This window comes from Grampus griseus, assembly GCF_964374135.1.
Source record: "Grampus griseus genome assembly, chromosome: 10".
Classification (NCBI taxonomy): Eukaryota; Metazoa; Chordata; class Mammalia; order Artiodactyla; family Delphinidae; genus Grampus; species Grampus griseus.
In genome coordinates, this window is record NC_139004.1 from 36199436 (window position 1) to 36224205 (window position 24770).

General features: G+C 54.0%; 1 protein-coding gene across 2 annotated transcripts in view; it reads left to right on the forward strand.

Annotated features, from left to right (window-relative positions):
* Window positions 1-4459: 4459 nt before the first annotated feature.
* Window positions 4460-24770, forward strand: part of MDGA1 (MAM domain containing glycosylphosphatidylinositol anchor 1) — a gene marked incomplete at its 5' end in the record, with an annotated part of 52870 nt that continues 32559 nt past the window's right edge. For both annotated transcript variants that reach the window (XM_082664044.1, XM_082664045.1), the window contains one exon: window positions 4460-4526. In XM_082664044.1, the coding sequence (XP_082520170.1) occupies window positions 4460-4526 (67 nt within the window). The remainder of the gene's footprint in view (window positions 4527-24770) is intronic.

Consider the following 24770-nt stretch of genomic DNA (forward strand, 5'->3'; position numbering starts at 1 on the left):
TGCTGACCATCGAGCCTCCAGACAGCCTGTGCCCAGTGGTCCGCTTCATGGATGCCTCAGGTCCAGTGGTCTAGCTCTCATCCCCCACCCCCCAAGAGCCCAATTTGGGGCCCAGAGGACTGTTCTCTATTCGAGAAGAGAATAGGAACACTTCTTGTGAAAATATTTACTAAATACCTAGGCCCTTACGTCTCTTCTGTACCGAACAGTGGGAAAGAGCAAGGCCGCAGAGCCCACTTCAGCCACTTAGCAGCTGCGTGAATCACTGAATCTTTCTATGTTATTCTATGAGAATAACGGACCTATCTCACATAGTTGTTATGAGGATTAAATAGTTAATACACGTGAAGGGCTTAGAACAGTGCCTGGCATGTGGTGTCAGCTATTACTATTATTACTCGCTTCTCTCAACCACTCTCTGAAATAGGGACCCTACTCACTTTACAGCTGGGGAACCTGAGGCCTAGAGAGGTTAAGACTGGAGCTCAGGACAGATGGCTCCCAAAGTGCTCTTTTCCTTCTCCAGGCTGCCTCCCATTGTCAGACTCAGGGCTCTGTCAGAGGCAACAGGCAAGGCACACCTACTGGAGGAGATGACTGAATTTACAGGCACGCGCAAGCAGGCTGTCAAGGTATTTACACTGCATACAATTAGCTGCAGAGTATTCACAAGTGGATTAGCTACAGCAAATGTTCAATCCCAGCCTGGCTAGAATTTGGTTCTCTGCTCCCCCTCCCTTTTATCCCTCCCGCATCGCAACTCTTCTCTCTCTAGGCCAGTGTAGGTATTCAGAGATGGTAAATTCAAGTGACTGTCAGCTGAGTCAGTGGGGTTCCTTGTTCACCAGTAATGCACCCCAAAGCCAAAGAGGATCAATTAACTATTTGGGGTTGGACTAGCTAATTGAAAAATAGGAAGGCCGTTTCCAATGACATGGACAAGTGCTCATTCAACTCAAAATGGGCAAAGCCAAGGAGGGTGGGAATCACTGTGATCACTCCCTGAGAGCTTCCTGGAGGAGGTGACGATTTTTGAATAATGGGAGAAAGATGACAATAAAAGAAGCTACTCACCATCACACCCTCAATTGGTGCCACTTCCTTTTCAGACTGGGTGGGGGAGGTTGGTGGGAAGATACAGAGCCTGATAGCTCTGTATCTCTGTGAGGCAGAAAATGGACTTTTCTCTTTGGTTTGGGGGGGCGGTAGTGGGGAGTGAAATTTTTTAAATTTTGTTTTAATTTGCGTAGAAAAGATGGTGTCATTGAGGGTATCCTAGGTCTGTGGTATCTGGCCTATGATGGGAATCACTCATTCATTTAACAAATCTTCAGTTGGCATCTGCTGGGTGCCCAAAACTAAGTTGGATCTGGTTCACCTTATTCAGCCTTGGACCCACAGGTAAGGAAGGAGAGGAAAAAAAGGAAGGGTTGAAAGAGGAGAGATCAAGTGGAGGGTGGGCTGCAGAATAAGATTCTTCCGATAAAAGAATATGAAAAAGAATGTATGTATTGGGTTGGCCAGAAAGTTCATTCAGGTTTTTCCGTAAGATGTTATATGTATAACTGAATCAGTTTGCTGTACAGCAGAAATTAACACAACATTGTAAATCACCTATACTCCAATAAAATAAATTTTAAAAAAAAGATTCTTCCGATGGTCTCGGACTTTCCGAGATGGACAGAAGGAAGCTGAGATGTTACCTGATGGCACGACCCCCCCATGCTGCCTGGAATTTCTCTAGACACCTCCCATTCCTGCCACCCCACCTCCGAAGCTGGGGGCACGTGCTCCTGTGAGGGTTAGCCCCTGGAGGGTCAGGAGAGGAGGGAACCAGCAGGACATGCGCCTGGGAAAGGGGTGGCTTTTTTTTTTTTTTAATTTTGGTTTAATTTGAGTACTGAAAAATAAAGTCTTTTTTGGTATACAGTCTTTGAGTTTTGACAAATGCTTAGAGTCGTGGACCACCATCACAACCAAGATATTACGCAGTTCCGGGGGGTGGGGGAGGAGGGTTTGTAATCTCCCCGCTTGTTAGTTGCTGCGGTTTTCCGCGCTCCCACGGGCAGCCCTAATACAATCCTTGCGCACACGCCGAGATAAATAACGGCGACAGGTGGAGCAGGTGAGATTAGCAAGACCTGGGTAGAGGAAAGCGATCGGAGGTGCGGGGGAGGCCGCCCGCCTTGCTTCCTAGCCTTTACCTCTCCCTGCCGGCGTTTGGGAGGAGCACTCTCCCCATCCCTGCTCTCGGAGGGCCGGTCTGAGGTAGCGGAGTCCGGGAGTGCGGGACCCCGCAGGTGGAGCTGGACCCTGGCTTGGCTGCTGAAAGAGAGGGCGCCCCTGGGGCGCCTGAGGTCTTGAGGGGAGGCTGGACGGAGAGAGGGGCGAGCTGGGGATAATGGAAGGTGGCCTGGGGAAGCTCTGGCTGCGGGGTCCTGCGGACAAACCTGCGGGCCGAGGCAAGGGCAGGAGCTCTGATCGCACCCTTTTCGCCCCGGGCTCAGCCAGCTGCTCCGGCGGTGGCCCCCAAGCCGGACGCCGGGAGAGGCCGAGGCTGCCTAGAAAGGGGCGGGGCTCGGCCAGGGGCGGAGGGACTCCAGGGCCGCGCAGACAACCCTGCAGACCCACAGCAGGCGACCGGCTCGCGAGCTTGCAGGACCCCAAGAGCCGCGGGCGCCCCGGCCCCCGGCCTTTCCCTTCGACCCCCGCTTCAGTCCCGCCCCCCCAGAAGTACAAAACATTTACAAAGTGGGCAGTGCCCCGCAGGCTAGGCTAGAGTCCCTGGGGCGAACGGCCGTGCTTGCCCAGCGAGAGTACTGGGATCGGTGCACCCGGCTCGGGCAGCCGGTCTGGGTGTGCAAGGGCGGGCGAAGAGCGAGTGTGCGAGCGCGCTGCAGAGCCCGCGCCGAAACCCACGTCTCTTCGCCTCTGTCCTCGGGATAGATGGATCCATTTCTGCTTTCTGACATTTTCCTGCTGGGGGGATGGGGGGGCGGAGAGAGGGAGAGAGGGTGGGTGCAGAGAGGGGGAGGGGAGGGGGAGAGAGAGGGAGGGGAGGGGGGAGAGAGAGAGAAAGAGAGGGAGAGAGGGAGAGAGAGAGAGAAAGGCAGTCTGCTTCCCCCAGCCCTGTTTTGTTTTCTCTAATTGGTCCTGGGGGAGGCGAGGAAATTGGACAGAGGCTGGACCCGGCGAGCTGCGCTGCCTTTAATTGGCTCCTTTTTTTTAACTGGAGGGGAATCAAACAGGAGAGCGAGCGACAAAGGGTGGGAGAGCGAGAGACCGAACGAGAAGACGCGAGGAGGAGGGAGGAGAGGGGGAGGCGGGGGGAGCGCGGAATGAAAAGCTCGGAGCGGGGAAAAAGCAGCACAGCGAAGCCCAAGTTGCCGAGCGAGCGGAGCGCTCTCGCGGCCCGGAGCCCAGCTGCAGCCGCGCCCGGCAGCCCGGCCCGGCCCCTCCTGCTCTGGGCCCCCGCCGGCGGAGGCCGCCGGGCGGGGGCGGGGACGGGGACGACCAACTTGGGTCGCGGCGCATCCCGGCTCTCCCGAGAGCGCCGAGCCCGGGAGCGCCACCGCCACGGCCAGACGGCGGGAGCGGAGCGAGGCGAGCAGAGGCGGCGAGCGACTTCCGCGCCGCAGCCCAGGCCTTGGCGAGAGCGCGAATATTTTTCAAACGACTCAAACTTTCCTTCTTTCCCCGCGTTCTGGGGTCTCTCTTGGATGGAATTGCTCTCCTGATTCCCGTGGGGCGCTGGGGCGCGATTCCTCCCCGGGGTTCCTCGGTGGCTCGGCTAACTTCGCGGACCCGTGGACCCGTGACTCTCGCCCCTCCGCGGAGCCTAGCCCGCGCTTCTCCCCTGCTCAGGAGGGCCAGAGCCGGGGCTTTTCGCCTCCGAGAGGACGCCCGGCCCGGCCCCCTTGGGTCGGGCCATTGAGCCCCCAGCACCAGCCGCAGAACTGGAGACAGCGGATTAACCCCAGCGGAGCCCCGGCCTCCCCGCCCCAGCTCCGCGGAGGGGCGTCCCCTGGGCGGGGAAACGACAAGTTTGTCAGTCGTCGGTGGCCTGTTGGATCGAAGCGCCTTCACCTCCGCAAAGGGGTCCCTGGCGCCCAGAACCCCGAGCGGACATCCCTGGGAACCCGGAGAGGCTCGGCGGCCGGACTTCTCGGGCCGGGGCGCTGGCTGCTGCGCCGGGCGCGCCGAGGCACCCGGGGCCGGGCCAGCGCCCCCTGCGTTCCCACGCGGGCAGCGGCCCCGCCGGAGGAGAAACCCAGGTCGCTGCCGCCGCCACCGCCGACTCCTCAGCCTCCTGATTTCCGTCGCCGCCGCCGCCGCCGCCCCCTCCGTCGCCTCTCGGGGAAGGGGAAGACGCAAGGGGCATCGCAGGGCCCCGGCGGAGGCGCCCCCCACCGCCTCTCGGGCTGTGCCGCCTCGCGGGGATGAAGCACGGGCCGTGAAGATGGAGGTGACCTGCCTTCTACTTCTGGCGCTGATCCCCTTACACTGCCAGGGACAAGGAGTCTACGGTAAGAGCCCGCGTCCCGCTCCATGCCGGCTTAGCACCGCGCGGAAACTTTGCAAAAGGCGCAAAGTGCGCGCTGCCCGGGTTTGGTGGGTACCCCGGCTCGGACTCTGGAGTGGATGCCCGGGTCCCCGCCCTTTTCCAGAGAGCGAGGAGATCGAGCTAGCTGCTTCAGAGCACGGAGACAGGTTGTAGGGTCTGGCGTGAAGCCAGGGATGCCAGGGGGAGGTAGTACCCACTTTCCCAAACCCTGCCAGGGGCGGGAGTGAATCGGAACCCTTGAGAGCACCCAGTTGGCTCGGGAGACCCTGACAGACCGCACACCGGGGGCTGGGAAAACGACTTGCACCGAAGCCTCATCCCACCCTGGGCTCGGCCTCCGGAGTGGAAGCCGAGCGATGCACGATGAGGAGTTGCGCCCGGCTGGCGAGCGAGCCGGCTGTCAGTACCGCGGCCCGGCGGCCGGCTCGCCTTCCCGGCTCTCGCTGGGCTTCGCTGCTTCGCTTCTTGACAGCCCAAGCGGATGCAGGCATCCCCTAGATCCGGCTCCCAAGACCCCAGAATCCCTTTTCGGACCTCTCCTGAGCCAGTTAGTTCTTCCTGTCCCCGGTTCCCAGTTACAAAACCCCAGCCCCACCTTCCTTCTGCCTGCGCGCACACATTCAGCCACAGTCCCCAGAAAAGCAAACACTGCACGCACCCATCAGGCTACGTGTCGAAACTCTGCCTCCTGCCACGCAGCTTTGCTCCCGCGTCCGCACCCACACTCTCAGGCGCCAAGGGAACTCTGGTTACCCCTTTTTCCTTCTCCCTCGTGGGTTTTCCGGGAGAAAGATCCCGGGAGTGGGCATCATCCGTTCAGGAGGACGAGGGCTCATTCCTCTCAGGGACTTTCTCTCTGAGTTCTGGCAGCCAGCAATGCCCTGACCCACAGCACAAAAAGTCTTTGGGGCCCGGTGGCCCTTACTTTACCTTCTTCTAACTGCAGGGTGGTCTGTATAGGTCACTTTTTTAATGATGTGTAGCTGGAGTGAGGAAGATTCTCTTTCCTTCTTTCTCTAGGGTTGAGGACCTAATTATTCACCTTTAGATCGGGAGAGGGTTTGACCTATTCTGTTGAGGGGGCGGGGGCAGAGGCATTGTCCCTCAGCTGCCAGCCTCAAGTGCAGATGCTAAATGCTTCCTTCTGGGGATGCCTGGCCTGTCTCCCTGAGCCCGGCAAGAGGGAGGGATGTCCTGGGGGTATCTGGGAGGTGACATCCTCCTGGCTCTACACAGCTAGCTGGCTTGGGCTTAATTCCCTGGGGAGGCTGGCCCAGGCATCTGGCCAAACTCTGCTTCTTAATTAGTTTGTGTGTCTCTTACTGCCTGGCTCTTTACATAGGCCAGGAAAGAAAGGGAAAGAAGGAGGAAGAATGCAGCAGGGACTGAGAGAGGCTGCATTGTGGAGAGGAGGCCACTGAGCGTCTTCCAAGGGCCTTGGCCTCCCCAGGGTAGGGGAAGACATCAGGGTGTACTGGGGGGTCCTCTTTCTTTTTTCTCCTCAAGGTTTCCCTACAGCTTCACTGTCTCCTTAAGAGGTGGCCTAAGGAGGGACCTGCTGAGGTCTTTGCCTTCTCACCACACCCCAGGGGCTCTGGAGAGCGATGGGGAGCCCTCCGCCTCTGCTGCTATCCTCCACCCTGCTCCTCCCTCTGAGTGCCCTTGGGCAGATCTGGCAGGCCCATCTCCTGGCCATTCCTCTTCTCTATCCCCTCCAGTTTCTTCAACCTTATCGGGGCTACATGGGACCCATCTTGAAGAGGCTCCCCTGAGCCTAGCCTGGAAACCTCAGCAATGAAGGCAGGGGGTGGGGCAGTAGTTTCTGTGGACCCTGATTCAGAGTACTTTGGGGCCAGGATTTAGCCGTTGGCTTGTAAGTCCCCCTTTCTCTGTATTTTCTCCACTCCCTCGTGTGCCTGGGTCCCAGCTGCTCTCACTCAGAGCACATCAAGGTGTGTTGCTGTGCACTGGGGCCAACCCGGAGCTCTTGGGTGACATTCTTTCCACTTGCCCTTTGAGAGCATGACTCCAAGGAAGGCCTCAGGGGAACTGCAGGGTGAGAAGTCTTAATCGAGGTGGATGGAGAGTGGAGGATCTAGTGAGGAGGAGGACCACAAGAGGCTGCCGAGTTCCTTGTGATGCTAGAAGCTTTGGCCAGATATAGCAGAAGGGAGAACTATGGTATCACCGGGTCTGGGTTAAAGAAATAGTATGGGAGGGGCTTCCCTGGTGGCGCAGTGGTTAAGAATCCGCCTGCCAATGCAGGGTACACGGGTTTGAGCCCTGGTCCCGGAAGATCCCACATGCCACGGAGCAACTACGCCCGTGCACCACAACTACTGAGCCTGCGTTCTAGAGCCCGCGAGCCACAACTACTGAAGCCCGCGTACCTAGAGCCCATGTCCACAACAAGAGAAGCCACCGCAATGAGAAGCCCGTGCACCGCAATGAAGAGTAGCCCCACTCACCGCAACTAGAGAAAGCCCGCGAGCAGCAACGAAAACCCAACGCAGCCAAAAATAAATAAATTAATTAAAAAAATATTAGTTCTTAAAAAAAAAAAAAGAAATCATATGGTGAGCTAGTTCTTCTGCTCCACCCGCCCCCCAAAGCAGATGAAGCAGTTTGAGAAAGAGTAGAGTGTAGGGGTGAGGGATGGCCACTCATGCCCATCATTGTATGTCAGCACCTAGCACGGTGCCCGGCACACAGCAGGAGCTGGCAAGTACTTGTTGCACGAATGAAGGGCCATTGTTGGGGGGAAGTTGAGGAAATGCTTCTTGAAATTCTTTCTCTCCAAGAACTCTGTCTAGGATGGTTTCCAGCAGCGTAGTGGGGTCTCTCTGAGAGTCTCTGCTTAGGGAGAGTCATGGAGTCCTAGGCCGGCAGCCGGAGGGGACCTCAGCTTCCCTGGCAGTGAGAAGGGAGGCAGGTTTTACTCAAGGCACAAAAGAAGAAGTGTGCCGGAGGGAGGGAACCCCAGCCTGTGTGGCTGAGGGAGGGGCAGATTGACATGGAAGCTGAATTGAGGAGAGGGAGGAAGAGCAGGCTGTGTAGGATAAACCCATCAGGATCTGGCCTGGGCTGTGGGTCTCTGATGAGGCTGGTGGGAGGCAGGTGCCTGGAGCCCTATGCCTGGCTTCCCTCTGAGTGTGCTCTTGTCGTCTCTGAGGTCCGCTGTCTACAATAGGGCTGGGGAGGCGCTGTCAGTCTGGTCAGGTTGTTTTGCTCTTCTTGGGGGCACAGATGCTACAGGAGCTGAGTACTGGACCAGATGGTCCATTTGGAGCCTGTCCCCTCTTCCCTCCTACCTCCCAATCTCCTGGCCCAGTTTGTTGTGCTCCCAGTGGATCCTGTAATCTGCTTTCTGGCAAGCCAGGGGGGTGGGCTGGCCCCAGACGCCTAGTTCTGGGGCAAAGACAGTAGCTAGGTGATGGAGGAGGAATAATCTATGTGTGGATAGCATCAGAAAACACCCCCTCCTCCATCCTGGCTTCCTCTCTTCCTTCCATAGCTGCTGGACTTCCAGCCAGGGGCAGGTCAGTGGGACTCCTCTCCTTTACAAAAACACAACAAACCCCTGGATTATTTAATATGCAGGAGTGCAAATTGACATTATCCTTAAGACAGGTTGTTTGCAACTTACTGGTGGAAGTCAAAATATTTCACCAAAGGTGTCATCAGAAACTACTATCCTATGCTAATTTTTGTGGGAACATGAAGACAGATGTTGAATAATTTGACAGGAGCAACATAGCTTACAGAATTATCACCAAGTCAGGTTTTTTTCCCTCCTCTGAGGGGTGCAGAGAGAGAATTTCAGGAAGTGTGTCTCCCAGTGCCGTCTTCTGGGTGTTGATCTGAGTGTGGGCACCCTTGGGATTTTTCACTGCCATTTCTACCCCATGCCTTGAAACTGGCTGTCCCCTGGAGAAGGAAGGCATCGCATCAGAAAACTCTTGCCTCCCAGGGCAAGCAGAAGGCTTGGGGGTTTCTAAATGTCCTCAGGAAGATCCCTGCCTCTGTCCCTTCTTCCTTCTCAGTTATAGAAACTACATGAGGGAGAAAGAGGGCCTTGCGCCCACAAATCCAGGCTGTTTTGTTTGCTTTGTCAGCATCATCTGCACCCCTGCCCCACCGAGCTTAAGTTGACCCCTGTGCTAGTCTGAGGGCTCCCAGGCCTGACGTCGGGCCAGAGAGTCCTCCTTCAGGTCAAGAGCCCCATGATGTCCCATCGTACACTGCAGGCTGCAAACCTGTGCTTCCTGCCTGGAAGGGGGCTCTGGGGAATGGGGCTGGGGGTGGTTAGAGAGGATGAGTTTGCTAGCCAGGAAGGCACCCTCGAGAGGCGGGCTGGGGACATGCCAAGAGCCTACTTGTAATTGGCCAGGCCTGGCTGTGAGCTGCTGGGGCCAGGGTGACAAAGCCTCGATTAGAGCCTGGTATTAGCTCTGCTTTGCTGGAACATGGAGGGACGGGTGAGGGCTCCATAGGGAGAATGGAGGGAGCTAATCACAGCTGCCAAGGCCAACAAATGAATGATGCAGGAAATCAATACCTGGGGGCGGGAGTGGAAATCCGGGCAGTGGTAGCAGCCATGGCTTCTCCCGCTGCCCAGGAGGCGCAGGTGGGCCTGGGAGGAGTGAGACAGAGGCAGCAGTGTGAGGACCCTCCTCTCCCCCACACCCTCCCCCCTCCCCTTCATCTGCCTTCCTCTCCCCCACTCCTCCCTTTCATCTCCTTGTGGCTGGACTCAGGGAGGATGGGCCAGGAGATGCCCCACCTGGCAAAAACAGGGGGCCTGGGAGATGGGACCTTGGGCCACTCAGTGCTGGAAGAGCGCTCCCCAGCTCTGACATGCCTCTGGACACCTGAACCTGACTAGGCTCCAGGTGTGAGGGTGTGTGTCTGGGGACCCTGCCCTGTGCTGCTGGCACTGCCACTCCAGAAATGGCCAGCAGGGGGAGGGCTTGGCTGTCACATTGCTTCTTGCCTTTCCTGGGCTCCCTTGGCCTCAAGACTCCCAGTAGGATGAGCTTAGCCTGGGGCCCACGGGAGCTCCTTAGGGCCTTCTGAAGCCCCAGGCCGCCCTCCGCCTCCTGTGTCCCCACCCCAGTGTCCCAGGGCATTCGCCTGTGGCCAAAGCCACACTTCCTGAACCCTAGGCTGGAGGAGAGCTCTCTGGTGGGGCCTGGCTGGGTTGTGTGCAGAGCAAGGGCCTGTGCCTCGGCAGAGCTGCCTCTTTGTGAACCTGGGTATGGCCCCTCTTCTGCATCTTCCTGCCCATAGTCAGAGACCCTGCTTTGCAGGCACACATCTGCTGATGGCTGATACTAGGTGTTAAGGGGCCCCTATTGCATTTAAATGCTGATATGGAAGGCAAAAGCAATGCTTAACCCAAAGGAATGAATCTTTTTTCTTAAGCAACGCAATCTCCCTTTTCCCAAGTCTATGAGTAACACGTGTTCTCTGCAAAAACAATCAGAGTAAACATAAAAGTATAAGGAAGAAAGTAAAACTCACTTGACATCCTGCCTTGCATTCGATGATGATTCTTTCAGGCATCTTTTTGGGCAAATAGGAATGAACTTTTTAGGGGAGAATCGTTGGTTATGACGACCATATCTTATAGGTGTGTAAGTACCACGTGCATTGCCAAGCATTTTCATGTGTCTACCTCCTTTGATTCCGTAACATTCTGAGAGGTCAGAACAGGGGGTCCTATTGTCCCTATTTAACAGATGGGAAAACCAAGGTTCTAAGAGTTTAAGAACTTGCTTAAGGTTACACAGCTGGTAAGAAGTGGCTTGTAGACTCGATCCCAGTGGATCTTCTGATTTGGGGGCTGGAAAACAGTATGGTGTCCCTCTTGCCATTCATTAAATATTTACTGAGCACTTCCCTTGAGCAAGGCCCTGTTCTGAGCATTGACAGGGCTACTGAGATAAATAAGAAGCTCTCAAGGAGAAGGGGAGAGGAATCACATACACGATGGTGGTTCCTGGACGATCTTGATAAATGCCGTGTGACAAGGGCAGATAAAGGGCTGTGGGAATTTGAAGAGGGAGGAAATTACTTCCAAGGCCTGGTAGAGGAGGGGGCATTTGAACCAGAAGTAGAGGAGAAGGGCATAGAAGTAAGGAGTGAGAAGGGCATCCCAGGTGGAGGACTCATTATGGCAAAGGCATGGAGCGTAAAGAACCTGGGTGTGTGGGGGGAGTTGTGAGTCGTTGATTTGGGCTGGAGCGTAGGTTGAAAGGGAGTCAGGGCGGTTAGAGTTGGAACAGTAAAGGAATAATAATAAAAACTGCTAACATTTGCTGCCCAGGCTGAGATAAGGAATATGTATTGTCTTCTTTAATCCTTACCATAATCCCTTAAGAGAGAGTCACTCATCAGCCCATTTTACCAATGAGTAAACTGAGGGCTCAGAAGGATGAAGTTACTTGTCCAAGGGGCAGAGCTGGGCTTGAACCCAGATTTGCTGATTATAAAGCCTGTGCTTGTGGGGAGTAGGCTGGAATCTTGGGTTTGTGAGGGTGTTGAGCAGGGGAATGGGTTGATATGAGGCCAGGTACCTCATATCAGGCTGGGTAGCCGTGCAGCTGTGTGTTTGAAGAGGCTGCGGTCAGGCGGAGGGAGACTGGTCATGAGATCCAGAAGTTGTCTGGGGAAGTCGTAATGAGAGCTTGATCCAGGGTGGTGACTGTGAGAATGGACAGGAGGGAGTGGGTACAAGAACTGCAGCCAACCAACAAACATGTAAGTGAAGCCTCTGTAAGTGGCACTTGAGATGTTTGATGAAATAAACATGCTCTTATTCTCCTAGAGTTTAAGTTCAAGTTGAGGGGAAACAGGCAGTAAACAAGTCAGTGAATAAGTAATGCATTCTATGGTGATGAATTTTATAAAATAAGGGTAAAGCAGCTAAGGGGACAAGGTGTGGTAGGCTGTGGTTCAAGTTCATACCCATTAGTTGGGGGTAGAAGTGCTCCTTGAGTATGTGCCACCAGAGCAGAGACCTGAAGATGCCCGAGGGAGGAGGGAGGAAGCCCCGTGGATGTCTGCAGGAAGTGTGATCCAGGCAGGAGAATAGCCAGTGCAAAGGCCCTGGGGTAGAAACATGCCTGGACTACTTAGTAACAACGAGGAGTCCAGTATGGCTGGAGCAGAGTGAGCCATGGGGAAGGGAGTAGGAGGTGGGGTTAGAGAGTTAATGCGGGCAGGTTGTTTGCAGCCTTGAAGGCTAAGTAAGGACTTTGGATTTTTTTAAATTAATTAATTTATTTAATTAATTTATTTTTGGCTGCGTTGGGTCTTCGTTGCTGCGCACGGGCTTTCTCTAGCTGCGGCGAGCGGGGGCTACTCTTTGTTGTGGTGCGCAGGCTTCTCATTGCAGTGGCTTCTCTTGTTGTGGAGCACGGGCTCTAGGCGCGCAGGCTTCAGTAGTTGTGGCACGTAGGCTCAGTAGTTGTGGCTCGTGAGCTCTAGAGCGCAGGCTCAGTAGTTGTGGCGCATGGGCTTAGTTGCTCCGCGGCATGTGGGACCTTCCCGGACCAGGGCTTGAACCCGTGTCCCCTGCATTGGCAGGCAAATTCTCAACCACTGCGCCACCAGGGAAGCCCAGGAGTTTGGATTTTATCCTGAGAGAGGTGGGGGCCATGGGAGGGTTTTGAGCAGAGGACAGACATGAACTGACACCTTTTTAATAGAATCCCTCTGGCTGCCATGTAGAGCATAGACTGTAGGAGGTTGGGGATGGAGGAAGGATCCAGTCAGAGACTGTTACAAAAGGCGAGAAGTGAGACTGTACAATCATTGGGTCCTGACAGTATTTCAGAGCTTGGGCAAGGGATGGGAGCTGAAAACGGCTCTGAAGTTTGGTGTTGGGAGGCTTGGCACACAATGGCAATGAGATGGAGTGAAGGCCATGGGAAGTCAGACAGGTCTGGGGCAGTGGAGTGAAGCAATTAAATGCCTGGACTTCTGGGTAAGGAACCCGTGTTTGAACCAGCTGTGAGAGCCCGAGAAATTACATCTGCTTTCAAAGCCGTGGCTCTTCTGCTTGTCAGATGAGTTTGTGATAAGCATGCAATAAGCCATACCTGGAAAGCCCTGAGCACTGTTCTTGGCACTTAGCAAGGTGAATAGTTTTATTTGAATGACAATGCCAGTGCAGTTTTGAACTTCATGGGATTCTGGTGCTGGGATGTCTGGGAGAGATGTTGATGGACATGAGTGGCGGTGCTCAGGGGAGAGATCTGTTCTGAGTGGTGGACTTGCACATCTGGATTTATGTCTACACAATGATGTGAGGTGAGACCACGAGGTGGGATAAAATTGCCAAGGAAGAGAGAGTAGAGTGAGAGAGGAGACTGGGCTGAGACCAATGCCCTGGGGGTGGGAGGAGAAAGAGGAGACAGAGCAGGTGGCATCAGGGAGGTAGGAGGAGACCCAGGAGGGGACAGGGACCAGAAAGGCAGGGAAGGGATGGAGTCCATGGGAGGAAGGGCCATCTGAGGTGGGGGAGGAGACAGAGTAAGGGCCATCTGGGGACTGGGAGGTTGGTGGGGATGCGGCTGCAGCACAGAGCGGGGCTCCTTCTCAAGGGGACTTCCCAAGGAGTCCCCTGGGGATTTTGTGAAAATGCAAATTCTGACTCAGTGGGTCTGGAGCTGAGCAGAGATTGTGCATTTCCAACAAACTCCTGGGTGATGCTGACGCTGCTAGCCCACAGATTGCTCTTTGAACAGCAAGGCAGACAGGGAAGAGGACTGGGCTCAAATGGGAAGACTTGGGTGGGAGGGTCAGTGGTCAGCTTGCTGCCTCTGAGAGAGCCTGGCCCAGGAGCCTCACCTCTCTGAGCTCAGTGTCCTTGTCTGGAAGGCTGGTTCAGGCGCTCCCACCTCTTGGGATTACAGAGGAGCCGAGACTGATAGCACTTCGTAAACTCTAAGGCAATCTATGTGGACTTTGCTTCATGAGAGCAGAGGAGATGGCGGGCAGATGGTAGGGAGCCCTGGGTGTGGGTGGTGTATGGAAGCAGGAGGTGCAGGCTGCGCTTTTGAGAAATGTCGCAGGCCAGGGAGGGCTGGAACCGCAGTTCCCCTACCCAGGCCGGGCCTTCTGCCTGTGGGAAGCTGGGGCTGCAGGGGTGGGTGACCTCAGTGTGTGTGTGTGTGTGTGTGTGTGAGAGAGAGAGAGAGAGAGAGAGAGAGAGAGAGAGATGAGGGCCGGCGTGAGGCCACTGCTTGGCCAGCTTTGGAGATTCCACCCCAGGCTCTTCTTGGTTCCTTTCCAGTCCCAGAAACTCAGCAGGGATTGACTTTGATTATCTGGAGGGTTGGGAGCTGTGTAGAGAAGTGTTTCTCAGCCCGGCGGGCATGTCAGAGCCACCTGGAGAGCTTTTTCAAGAACAGATGCCTGACTCCACCCCCAGACCTCCTGAATCAGAAACTCTGCAGGTGGCATCAAGGCAGCTGTGGTCAGAAGCTCTCCAGTTGATTCTCAGGCACAGCTGGTGTAGACAGTGCATCTGAATGAGTCAGGCCCAAACAGATGCTTTCTTCCCTTGGGCTTTCTGAGGGCATTTCTGGGTTTTCCAGGTCACTGCCCAAGCTTTGTTTCAACCATGCTCATCTAGACCCTCGGGTCTTTAAAAAAACGCACTTACCATTTTTTAAATTATGAGCCAGGGGACTTTCTAGTTTAGTAGTCTAACTGGAAAGGTCAGGAGCTTGGGAGAGTAGCCTCTCTCACTCTGCTTCTAGCCAGGGAATTTCCAGACCTGAACCTAAAGAGACCGAAAGAAACTGCTCCAGAAATGTTGTTTTCATTGATTTTCAATAGGTAAATTCTGTTACCTTTTTGAAATGTGGCCCTTTTGTTTATTCTCTTCTCTTTTTGGTTTAGAGAAAATGAAAATTTCAGAGCGGGGCCCCATCGTAGCAATTCAATTCAAATGTAAACCGAGCAAATGTTTAATGAGCAGTTGCTAAGTGTCTGGAAGGGAGGTGGGCGCTGTGACTGCAGGGAGGGCTGAAGGATACCTGCCCCCAAGGAGCTCGCAGTGGTGCGGGAGAATGCAGGCTTTTCCAGCGTCCTCATTTTCCAGATGGCGAAGCTGAGGCTCAGCTGGAGGGACTTGCCGAAGCCCCTGAAGTTAGCAGGTAGTGGAGTCAGGATTTGAACTCAAGCCTGCCCGATACCAAGTCTGGTACTTGCCTACTGCCCCCTGTGTGAAATTCCTGAGGGCAGGATCTGACCTATTTTTTTTTTTTCCCCTAGACTGTGCTGTGGAGAATGGGTTGCTGATGGGAGCAGCACCAGGACCCTCAGTCCTATAGCAGTTAGGAATCACATTCTGTTGCCAGAACCAAAGACCTGACTACAGAGTCTCCAACAAATTAAAGTGACTTTCTTAAGTCTAGAAGTAGGCTATCCACGGCTGCTCTGGTGGTTCCTTGGTCACTAGAGATCCAGGCTCCCTTCCTCTTGCTGTTCTGATCTCCTCACAGTGGTGCTTCTCAAACCTTGCTGCATATGAGAATTACCCGGGGGTGTTTAAAATTTGTGATGCTTTGGTCATACCTCACATCAACTAAGTCAGAATGTCTGGGAGTGAGAACCAGGGATCAGCATTTTTTTTTTTTTTTAAAAAGAAAGATCCCGAGATGATTCAGATGTGCAGCAAAGTTTGGGAACCCCTGCCTTAGAGCACTTTGCCTTAACGTCACTGAGGGGCTGCTGGGGCTCAGCCATCGTGACACATTCCAGGCAGGAAGAAGGGAGGAACACCTAAAAGGCTGAGTCGTTTATCAGTTGAGTCAGCTTTTCCAGAAGCCCTCTCCCAATGATGTCTGCTTACATCTTACTGGCCATGCTTTTTTTTTTTTTTTTTTTTTGGCTTAGTCGGGTCTTAGTTGTGTCACATGGGATCTTTCGTTGTGGCACGCAGGCTTCTCTCTAGTTGTGGCGTGAGGGCTCTGTAGTTGCGACGTGCGGGCTCCAGTTGCCCTGCGGAACGTGGGATCTTAGTTCCCTGACCGGGGATCCAACCCGTGTCCCCTGCATTGGAAGGTGGATTCTCAACCACTGGATTACCTGGGAAGTCCCTTACTGGCCATTCTCAGATGAAGGGAGGCTGATAAATGTAGCCTTTTAGATGGACATATTCTCACCTAAGAGAATATCAGGGTTTATTTAGATAGAAGGGGAGAATGGAAGTTGGATAGGTCATGAGCAGTCTTTACCACAAATCCCCACCTAAGGATCAGTTGGCGTTTCTTGAAATGAAAGGATTTAGATGGATGTGAACAGCTGTTCTTCTCCCCACCTCACTCTACCCTGCCAGCAGTCTAGCTCGGGTTGGGTGGGGTGCTCTGGCGGCTCTGAGTATGGCCAGAAGGAACCTTAGAGAAGACAGAGAACCAGAGCAGGGGAAAGGCTTGCTTGGGGCAACCCAGACGTTCATGTGAGGGTCCAGCTTCCCATCTGCTAATGCTCGTTTGCTCCCCCTCACCCCAACACACTGTTCATCCACATTTCCATGAGGTTGTTCATTTCCACTGGTTGGTACCTCCCTCCACTAGCAGGTGGCTCCTTTCAGTCCCAGCCGCAGGAGAGCTCTGTGGACCCTCCTGGTTTGGGGGAACCAGAAACTGAGGGACTGTGCTAGAAACCATGATCTACCTCATCTTTCTGCCTCTCAGCAAGCCCATACCCACATGAGCCCAGGCAACCCCACTGCTGTTTGCTCAATGTCTAATCCTTTGTTGGGAAGTTCTTCTCATTGTCTAACCTTATTTCAGCTTGTTGTAACATAATCTCTTATCAGGAAGATTCAGAAGCTGAGGCCTCTGACCTGAACATGAATATTTCCTTAGCCCTGAGGCTTTTCCTATGTGAAACTCTAAATGAAGGCACTTATCCCATCACTGAGAGGGACATCCGGAGGGTAGACTTGGGGAGGGAGCTGGGTTCTGGTGTTCCAGTAAAATGCAGGGGACCTCTGGGGAGGTCAGTTTATCTCTAGCAAAATACATAAGCCCACAAGGCAAGCTGAAGGTCTGTGCCATCACAAGACCTGGCTTTACTCTCCTTTCTGGAATAAGGCCATGTATTCCAGACACAGAGAATGCCAGGAGTTGGAGCTTGAGGGTGTGGTAAGAAGTGAGCTCAGCTGTGATACAGTGGCCTTAACTGACCCAGAGGCACTTGAATCTCAAGGAGTTTGTGCAGGAAGAGACTGAGACCAGAGAAGGTAAGGTCAAGGTCACACAGCAATTAGGTGCCAAGGCTGAGGTTAAAAGTCACGTCAAAGGACTTTTCAGCTGGATCTTTCTCATTCTCCTATATTATCCTGTGGGCTCAGGAGAAGCAAGGACACATCTGCATGGCATTTATAAGCTCCCATGAAGTTCAAAACTGCACTGGCATTGTCAGAGCCAGGAGGGAACTTAGATCAAATATAATAATTTGTTAGAAAAGAAACCTGAGGCCTAGAGAGGGCAAGAGAAGTCCCCAGACCACAGAGCAAACAGGCAGCCCAGCTTGGAATCATGGAAGGTCACAGGTAATGGGCTTAGAGGTTACCTGGCCCTAACTGGTCAGTTTTTAGAGGCAGAAACCAGTGGTCAGAGGTGAAGCGTCGCTCTAAGCTCTACCTGCCATTGAATACACCCTTCTCTCACACTTCTATCTCCCAAGTCATATCTGGGCTCTAGGATGCCGAGAGGAGTGTGTGCGTGTGTACACGTGCGTGTGCATGTGTGGCTTAATGTGCCAGGGGCAGCAGGCAGGAGACGTAAGAGGCTTTCTCCAGATCAAGCCACCCACCTCCTTCTGGGGCATTCAGAGGCTACAGTGAGTTCTCGCCCCCCCTCCTGGCTTCCTCCAGTTCCCCATACAGCCATGGCCCCTGGCGTTGCCCACTGGCACAGTGGCCTCGGGGGTGCTGGGAGGGCTCAGCCCTGAGGGATGCCCTAATCTGCTTGAAGCACCGACACCCTGCCTGGCTCACTCCCTCACCTTCTCGGGAGCTGAGGGAGCAGGGACTGTGAGGCTGTCCAGGGCGAGGGTGGGCTGCATCTCCCCACAGTCTCCTGCCCTTCATTCTGGCGAAGCTGGGGCCGGTGAAGCCAGTGGCTCCTTCAGGCTCCCTTGCAGAATTATAGAGCCAGGGATGCGGGGCTGAGGGGTGAAAGGAATGATTGGTGGGGAGCCCTGGCTGCTGGTGGAGATCAGTGTGTGTGTGTGTGTGTGTGTGTGTGTCTTTCTGTCTGTCTGTGTATGGAGAACCATTGGCAGGAGATAAGCTGTTCTCACTGGGTCCCTCAGCCGGAGCTGAAATACATTCCCCAGGTCCTCTCTATGCTGGGCATGTACACTTCATCAGTATTTTCCGTGCACACATAAATATACGTGGGCATGCATGTGCTGAAAATGTCCATATATGTGATCATGCCCACAAGAACATGGGTTTATGTGCAGGGAGTCATGTATGTATGGGGGGGGGACTGCAGACCTCTTTGGGGGCTTCTTTGGGTCCACCTTTATCCCACTGCTCCTCTGGGCAGCCCCTGGTCATCCTTGCCTTGGTCCCCAGGCAGGGGGCGGGAATGGGCATCCAGCTCTCTGGATCGTCAGCCCAGCGCTATGTCCAGCCTGGGTTATAACTGCCCACCACCGCTTCTGGGAGACCTGAAGTGGGGGGCAGGGACAGGCTGAGGCTGGCCTGAAGCTCCTGGCTAATTTTCCCGGCCTCCATCGATCCAGAAACTTCTCCTGAGTCTATTAGCAGTCGGCGAGTGAAAATACCCCCATTTCAGGCCCTGACCTGCGACAGGGAGGAATCCATAGCAATTTGTTCGGAGGAAAGCATTTCCCTCTGATTTGTATTCCAGTTTATTCCAGGCAGGAAGGGGGCCAGGGTGGGGGGACGGGGAGCCCTGGCACGGCCAGAGCTGGGCCCAGGCCATCCCCCTCAGCCCCCCATGCCAGCCGGGGTGGCAGCTGGTACTCCCTATGGCTCCTGGGGGTGAGGGCTGAGGAGGGGAGGGTGGGCCCCAGCAGGGGGATGGGAAGAGAGACCCTTCCCAGCAGGCCCTGCTTGGCTGGAAAGCTCAGTTGTGGATGTGGTTTTCACAAAATACAAAGCTGCCTGCTTGGAGCCTCTCTCCCCGCACCGGGGCCTGTGCCAGGCGTGCGCTCACCCGCTGTGCCCGTGCCAGGGTGGGGGCTGGGCTGAACGCATGGGCACAGTGGCCCCAGCTGGGCTGAGTGGCAGGGGGGGCCTCTTCTTCTCCTGAAGCCCTCCCCAACCATCCTCGCAAGAGCAGAACTGCCCAGGCTCAGAGGGGAGCTGGCACCTTGGAGAGTCCCCTCGCAGGGCAGGGGGCCCCTCACGGCGGGAGCCCTGAACACATCTGCCTGACACAGCGCTCACGCTTCATTCCTGGCCTGAGCAGACTGGAGCTCACGGGTGTCCTAACCAGGGAGTCTCTTTTGAGCACCTAGGATAACGATAGCTCTGGCTGACATTTATTAAGTACCAACTACTTGCTGGGCACTGGGCTAGTGCTGCCAAGCACCCAGTTTGGGCAGCGTCCAGGCGTCCTCCTGCACCTCACTTTCCTCAATCTTCTGCATACTTCTGTCACCTCCCTCAGCCGTCTCTGCTCAGTGTTTTCAGTTTCTCCTGGGAATCACTTCTCCCTTCCACCTGCGGCTGGCCCTAGCGACCTAGGATCTCAGGACTGATGCCTCTGCAGCCCCCCTTTTCCAAGGGCCTCCACAGACAGGCCAGCTTCCTTTCTTTTGGATCACTTTCTCTGGCGCCACCTGGTCTTCCGCTCCCCACCAGGGCCCAAGTCTCTGCAGAGGTGGCTCCATGGCAACCAGAGAGGAGGATTCTGGGAAGGGTCAGCCAAGTGGTCCTGCAGCTTTGCCCCCAACCCCTGCTCTCCACTGTTTCCTTCCCTCATGCCTCAGTGCCCCAGGGAGGAGAGTAACCGGAGAAGTTCTTCACACCAGGGTGTCAGTGACTAGCAGCTCTCAGGTCAGCTGTGCACATGACTTGCCAGGCTCCATGACACCCCCGAGGTCTAATTTCAGAAGCAAGTAACTAAATATATCAAAGTCATCTCTCTCGCTCAGGTGGGAGTGTGGGAAGCAGTGTGGCCTGCAGGCTCGTAGCAGAGGCTTCTGCCACAGGTCTGGGTTCAAGTCCTGCCCCAGTCACTCACTGGCTGTGTGATCTTGGGCAGGGTACACTCTGTGTCTCAGTTTCCCTGTGCGCAAGCAAATGATAATAATAGTGCTCCCCTCAGGGGGCTGTGGTGAAGAGGAAACGGGAACTTGTGGAAAACCATTCTGAGCCCAGTGCCTGGGGCTTTTCCGAGGAGGCACTGCTAAGTGAGTGATTCCAGCGCCCAGGCCTGCTCAGGCCTGCTCTGATGAGTCACAGAGGCTGCCACCAGGGAAGTGGCATGTGAGGCTCTATGTACAGGCATGTGACACAATATTGGAGGAAAGGCTGAGACCCTGGTCCTGGAGAAAGTGTGGCAGAATTCCACCCCTCCTCCCATCTTCCTCTTGGGGAAATTTATAGTAAGAATGTTCCCTATGAGTTGGGAGACAGGTGTGTTTTGCACCCAGCCCTTTACTGCTACCCACATGGCTGCCCATTCCAGACCTCACTTTCCTCCTAAGAGGCAGTGCCCCCCACCTCCTGTCCTTAGCCCCCAGGAGCCTCCTAATGGCAGTGACTTTTCTGTCCCTGGTTGTGATTGAACTTAGGTCCAATTGGCCTCCCCCATCCACAGATCCTTCACTTTTCTCCCCCAGCCGACTGGGTTTCAAGTCATTTACAAGTTGTTCAGAGACTTGGCGTGCTGAGATCCTACAGTGCACGCCACTTATGTGGATTCTTAAATTTCAGCCAAAGAAGGAGAGAAACCCTTCAGTGATGGAAGAAAAAAATAATGAGAATACTTAGCAGGGGGGCAAGTATTACATTTCCCAATTTATAAATATACCTGATGCTAAAAGAAAATATGTTCCCAAACTTTATGCTTCTGGAATTGACTCTTGAAAAAAAAAAGAAAACAAAGATTGGTCATCCCTTTCAGAAATTTAACGTGCTTTCCCTCCCAGGGGTGTTCTCCTTTTGAAAGGGACACAGAAAGAGAATGCACGAGTGACTATTTATTTATTTATTTTAAAATTTTATTTATTTATTTTTTGGCAACATTGGGTCTTTGTTGCTGCACGCGGGCTTTCTCTAGTTGTGGCGAGCAGGGCCTACTCTTTGTTGTGGTGCGCGGGCTTCTCATTGCGGTGGCTTCTCTTGTTGTGGAGCGGGGGCTCTAGGCACGCGGGCCTCAGTAGTTGCGGCACACAGGCTCAGTAGTTGTGGCGCACGGGCTTAGTTGCTCCGTGGCATGTGGCGTCTTCCCGGGCCAGGGCTACAAACCCGTGTCCCTGGCATTGGCAGGCAGATTCTTAACCACTGCACCACCAGGGAAACCCGCAAGTGACTATTTAATATGCTGGTGTTGATGAGTGGTATGAAGAACACACAAAGCAGGTAAGGGGATTGAGAGTGATGGTAGTGGGGGCAGGAAGGCTGTCTTAAAAAGGGTGGTCAGGGAAGGCCTGTCTCAGAAGAGAGCTGAAGGAAGCAATGGGGTGAGCTCTGGAAATCCGGGGAAGAGCAATCCAGCAGGGGGAGCTGCAAGTGCAAAGGCCCTGAGGTGGAAGTGGGCTTGGTCTGCGTGAAGAACAGCAAAGACAGCAGTGTGGCCGCAGCTGGGAGGAGGACACATGCAGGGTGTGGCAGCCTATTGAAAAAGCTATGGCTTTGACTCAAAGTGAGAGGAGACCCACGGTAGGGTTTTGAGAAGAAAAGGGACAGGGTCTGACCTAATGTTGTAAAGGGATCCCTCTGGCTGCTTGTGGAGAACAGACTGTGCCAGGCAAGGGAGGAAGCAGGGTAGAGCTCTCTGGAGGCTGCTGTAAAAATCCAGGCAGGGCATCGTGGTAGTGGTTTCTAAGACCAGGTTGGTGTTTCAGGGGTCAGATGCAGGATCAGTTCCGAAGGTTGAGCTGGTGGATTGGGCATGGGATGTGGACGGAGAGAAGGCAGGGATGACTCCCAGGTTTCTGGCTGCCAGTGTGTTTTCAGTGACGGAGGGTGAGGAATGGCTCTCAGGCCTTGGGTGTGTGGCGGGGTCACTAAGTGCTGTCCTCCTGAGGTCAGTGGGTGTGGACAGAGGCATAAAGTTAATCAGGCCCTTGCATCTCTGATCCCTGGTTTTTAAACCTTCAGAGGCAATCCTCCTCCTGCCTCCTGAGCTGGGGTGAAGGTCCAGCCTGGAGGAACTACACAGGGGCAGCTTTAAGAGGTTTCAAGCCGTCAGGTTGTGACCCCCATAATTCTAACCCCCAGATGGGTGGGGTAATGCTCAGGAACCCACAGTAGCCTGGAGTGGGGGTGGGGGTGGGGCAGAGTGCTGCCCAGCCAGAGTGGCGGTGGTAAGCTCTGCAGAAACACTGTCCTTCTGTCCTGGTATCTAAGGCCCCACCTGCTGTTAAGCTTCAAGATTGATTTTGCTTTCAGGGTTGTTATTATCCACTTAAACAACTTCATAGGAAAAAAACGGAACCCAGTGACCATCAAACATTAACCATTCATTCTAAATTCCCTGCCCACACCTGTCAATATATTTTTACATAGCAGTAAACAGTGGTCCATTCGGCTCTCTTGGCTGACTTTATCTCCTACACACATCTCCTGGTATTGACTGAGCCCTCAGACCTGTCAGCTTAATGGCCGCAGGGCACCCCCTGCATTGATGCGCTGGAGTTTGGTCACCATTTCTCCAGTGCTGGGCATTTGGGCAGATGCCAATTTCTTCTTCTAAATAGCTCTGCCGTGAATATCCTTATGTGAATTACTTTTTCCTTTTAAATTATTTCCTTGGGGCCTATTCCCCAAAGTGAGATTGCCTAATAGGTCATAGGATAGGAACAGTTTTATGGTTCTCATTTCACACTGCCGGCCCGTGCTACAAAAAGTTTGAGCCGGGCTTGTGCGCAGCCCAGCCACAATGGATTTTTTTCATTTTAATTTATTTTCACTGGTTTAATAGGTGCATTATGGCCTGCTTCTTAACTTCCAGTTTTTACTTCCAGAAGCTATATTTGGGTCTTTTGAACACCTAATAATAATAAGACCTGATCTGTGCAGAACTTTACAGTTTACGTGAGACACGATGAGCCTAATATTATTGGCCTCTGTTTTGTATGGTGAAATGGGGGTTTAGTCAAGTTAAGCGCTGGAGTGGAACTTCCAGCCAGTTCTTGCAGGTTTGGTTGGAAAGAACTCCCACCCACTTGCCACCATCCCGTTCTTTCAGGGGGCCCAAGCCCCACCCCCCCACCATCCTGTTCTTTCTGAGGACCCAGGTCCCCAGATGCTCATTTCAGCCCCAGTCCAGTGCCTCAGCCCCCTGTCTCCCTCGGTTCCCACAGCCAGGCCTGTGTCAGGCTGCAAGCTGTGCCCTGTGCTTCAGGCTTGGGTCTCAGCTCGGAGGGTGGGAGGAAAACACTGGGCTTTTGGGTCATAGGGGCCTTTGAGGGTTCTTTGCTTTAGCGAGGCCACTGCTCCCTCCATTCCCTGGCCCAGGGTTGGCCAAGGCTCTGCATTCTGGGTTGGGGGCCTGGACCTGGCAGTGTGTCTCTGGTCCCACCCAGGATGTCCCCCATCCCTAGTGTTGGTCACAGGTACGCTGGTGCCCAGGTGACTGAGCCTCAGGCTCCAATAAACAGGGTTCCTCAGGGGCCTGTCAGGCTCAACACTGGAGGCTTCAACTCTCAGACTAGGGGGACCTTCTCAGGGTGGACACACCCTTAGGTATGAGTTTGTTTGTTTTTTGCGGTAGGCGAGCCTCTCCCTGTTGTGGCCTCTCCCGTTGTGGAGCACAGGCTCAGGACGCGCAGGCTCAGCGGCCATGGCTCACGGGCCTAGTCGCTCCGTGGCATGTGGGATCTTCCCGGACCGGGGCACGAACCCGTGTCCCCTGCATCGGCAGGCGGACTCTCAACCACTGCGCCACCAGGGAAGCCCCGTGAGTTTGGTTTTATTCTGCTCCCTTCTAACTATATTCTAGAGCATCTACTAGGCAGCATGTGCTGTGATTGGTGGATTCCATTCTTATTGTATTTAACACTCTCAATAGGGAGCATTCTTATGCCCATTTTACAGGCAGGAAACTGAGGCTGTAGACTAGAGAGTTAAATGATTTGCCCCAGGTCACACAGCAATTATTGCACACAATGTGAATGAGAATGCTGTGTCTGCTCCAGCCCTGCCCCTCCCATGGGCTTGGTTCAATAGGTATGCTTGGTCAGTGGGAAGCTTGGTCACCTCCAGAATTTGGCCCACTGCCAGGGTCCAGGGCCAAGTGAACTGCAGCGATGGGGTCTCCAGGACTGCAGATCTTGGTGGGGCTGCGTAGCGGGACCCCAGCAGAAAATTTTTACATGAGAAACCCTATGTCCATGGGCCCCACAGCCCCGGGCCAGGCAGACTCAGGTCCTGGGTTCCAGAAACCATTCTCTGCTCTGATAGGTGGTAGCCCCTCTCTCTCTCCATCATCCTGGATGTTCTTCTGGGGAGAGCTTTCCTTCCAGTGATTACCTCTTTCTGTCCATATTGATGTTCTGGTCTCTCGGGATTATGGCTCTTGGCATCCCCCCAAAGTAGAACTCTTCATTCAGTTTTACATTTTCCTCTTACAGGCCCTTGGAACAGGTTCCCAAAGGGTCCCAGGCTATATGATCAAATGGAAAGGGAACTGAAATTTATTGAGCACTTACTAGATGCTAGTGATTATGCTCTGTACCAAATGTGCATTATCTCGTTTAATCCTCACAACCAGAAGTTATTTTCACTAGAGCTGAGATGTAGTATTATCCCCATTTTACAGATGAAGAGACTGAGGCTTCGAGAAGTTAAATAACTTGCCCAAGGTCACATAGTTATTAGAGGAGAGATAGAGCCCTACCTCCTGCCCCTCATACTACACCATCTGGGCAGCCCCTCAGACTTGCATTTACAGCTTCGGCTCAAGCAGTGCCCAACTTGAGGCATGTGCCTTTCTGATCTCTCTTCCCTGAGTGTCCTGCCTATAATGTTAGCACT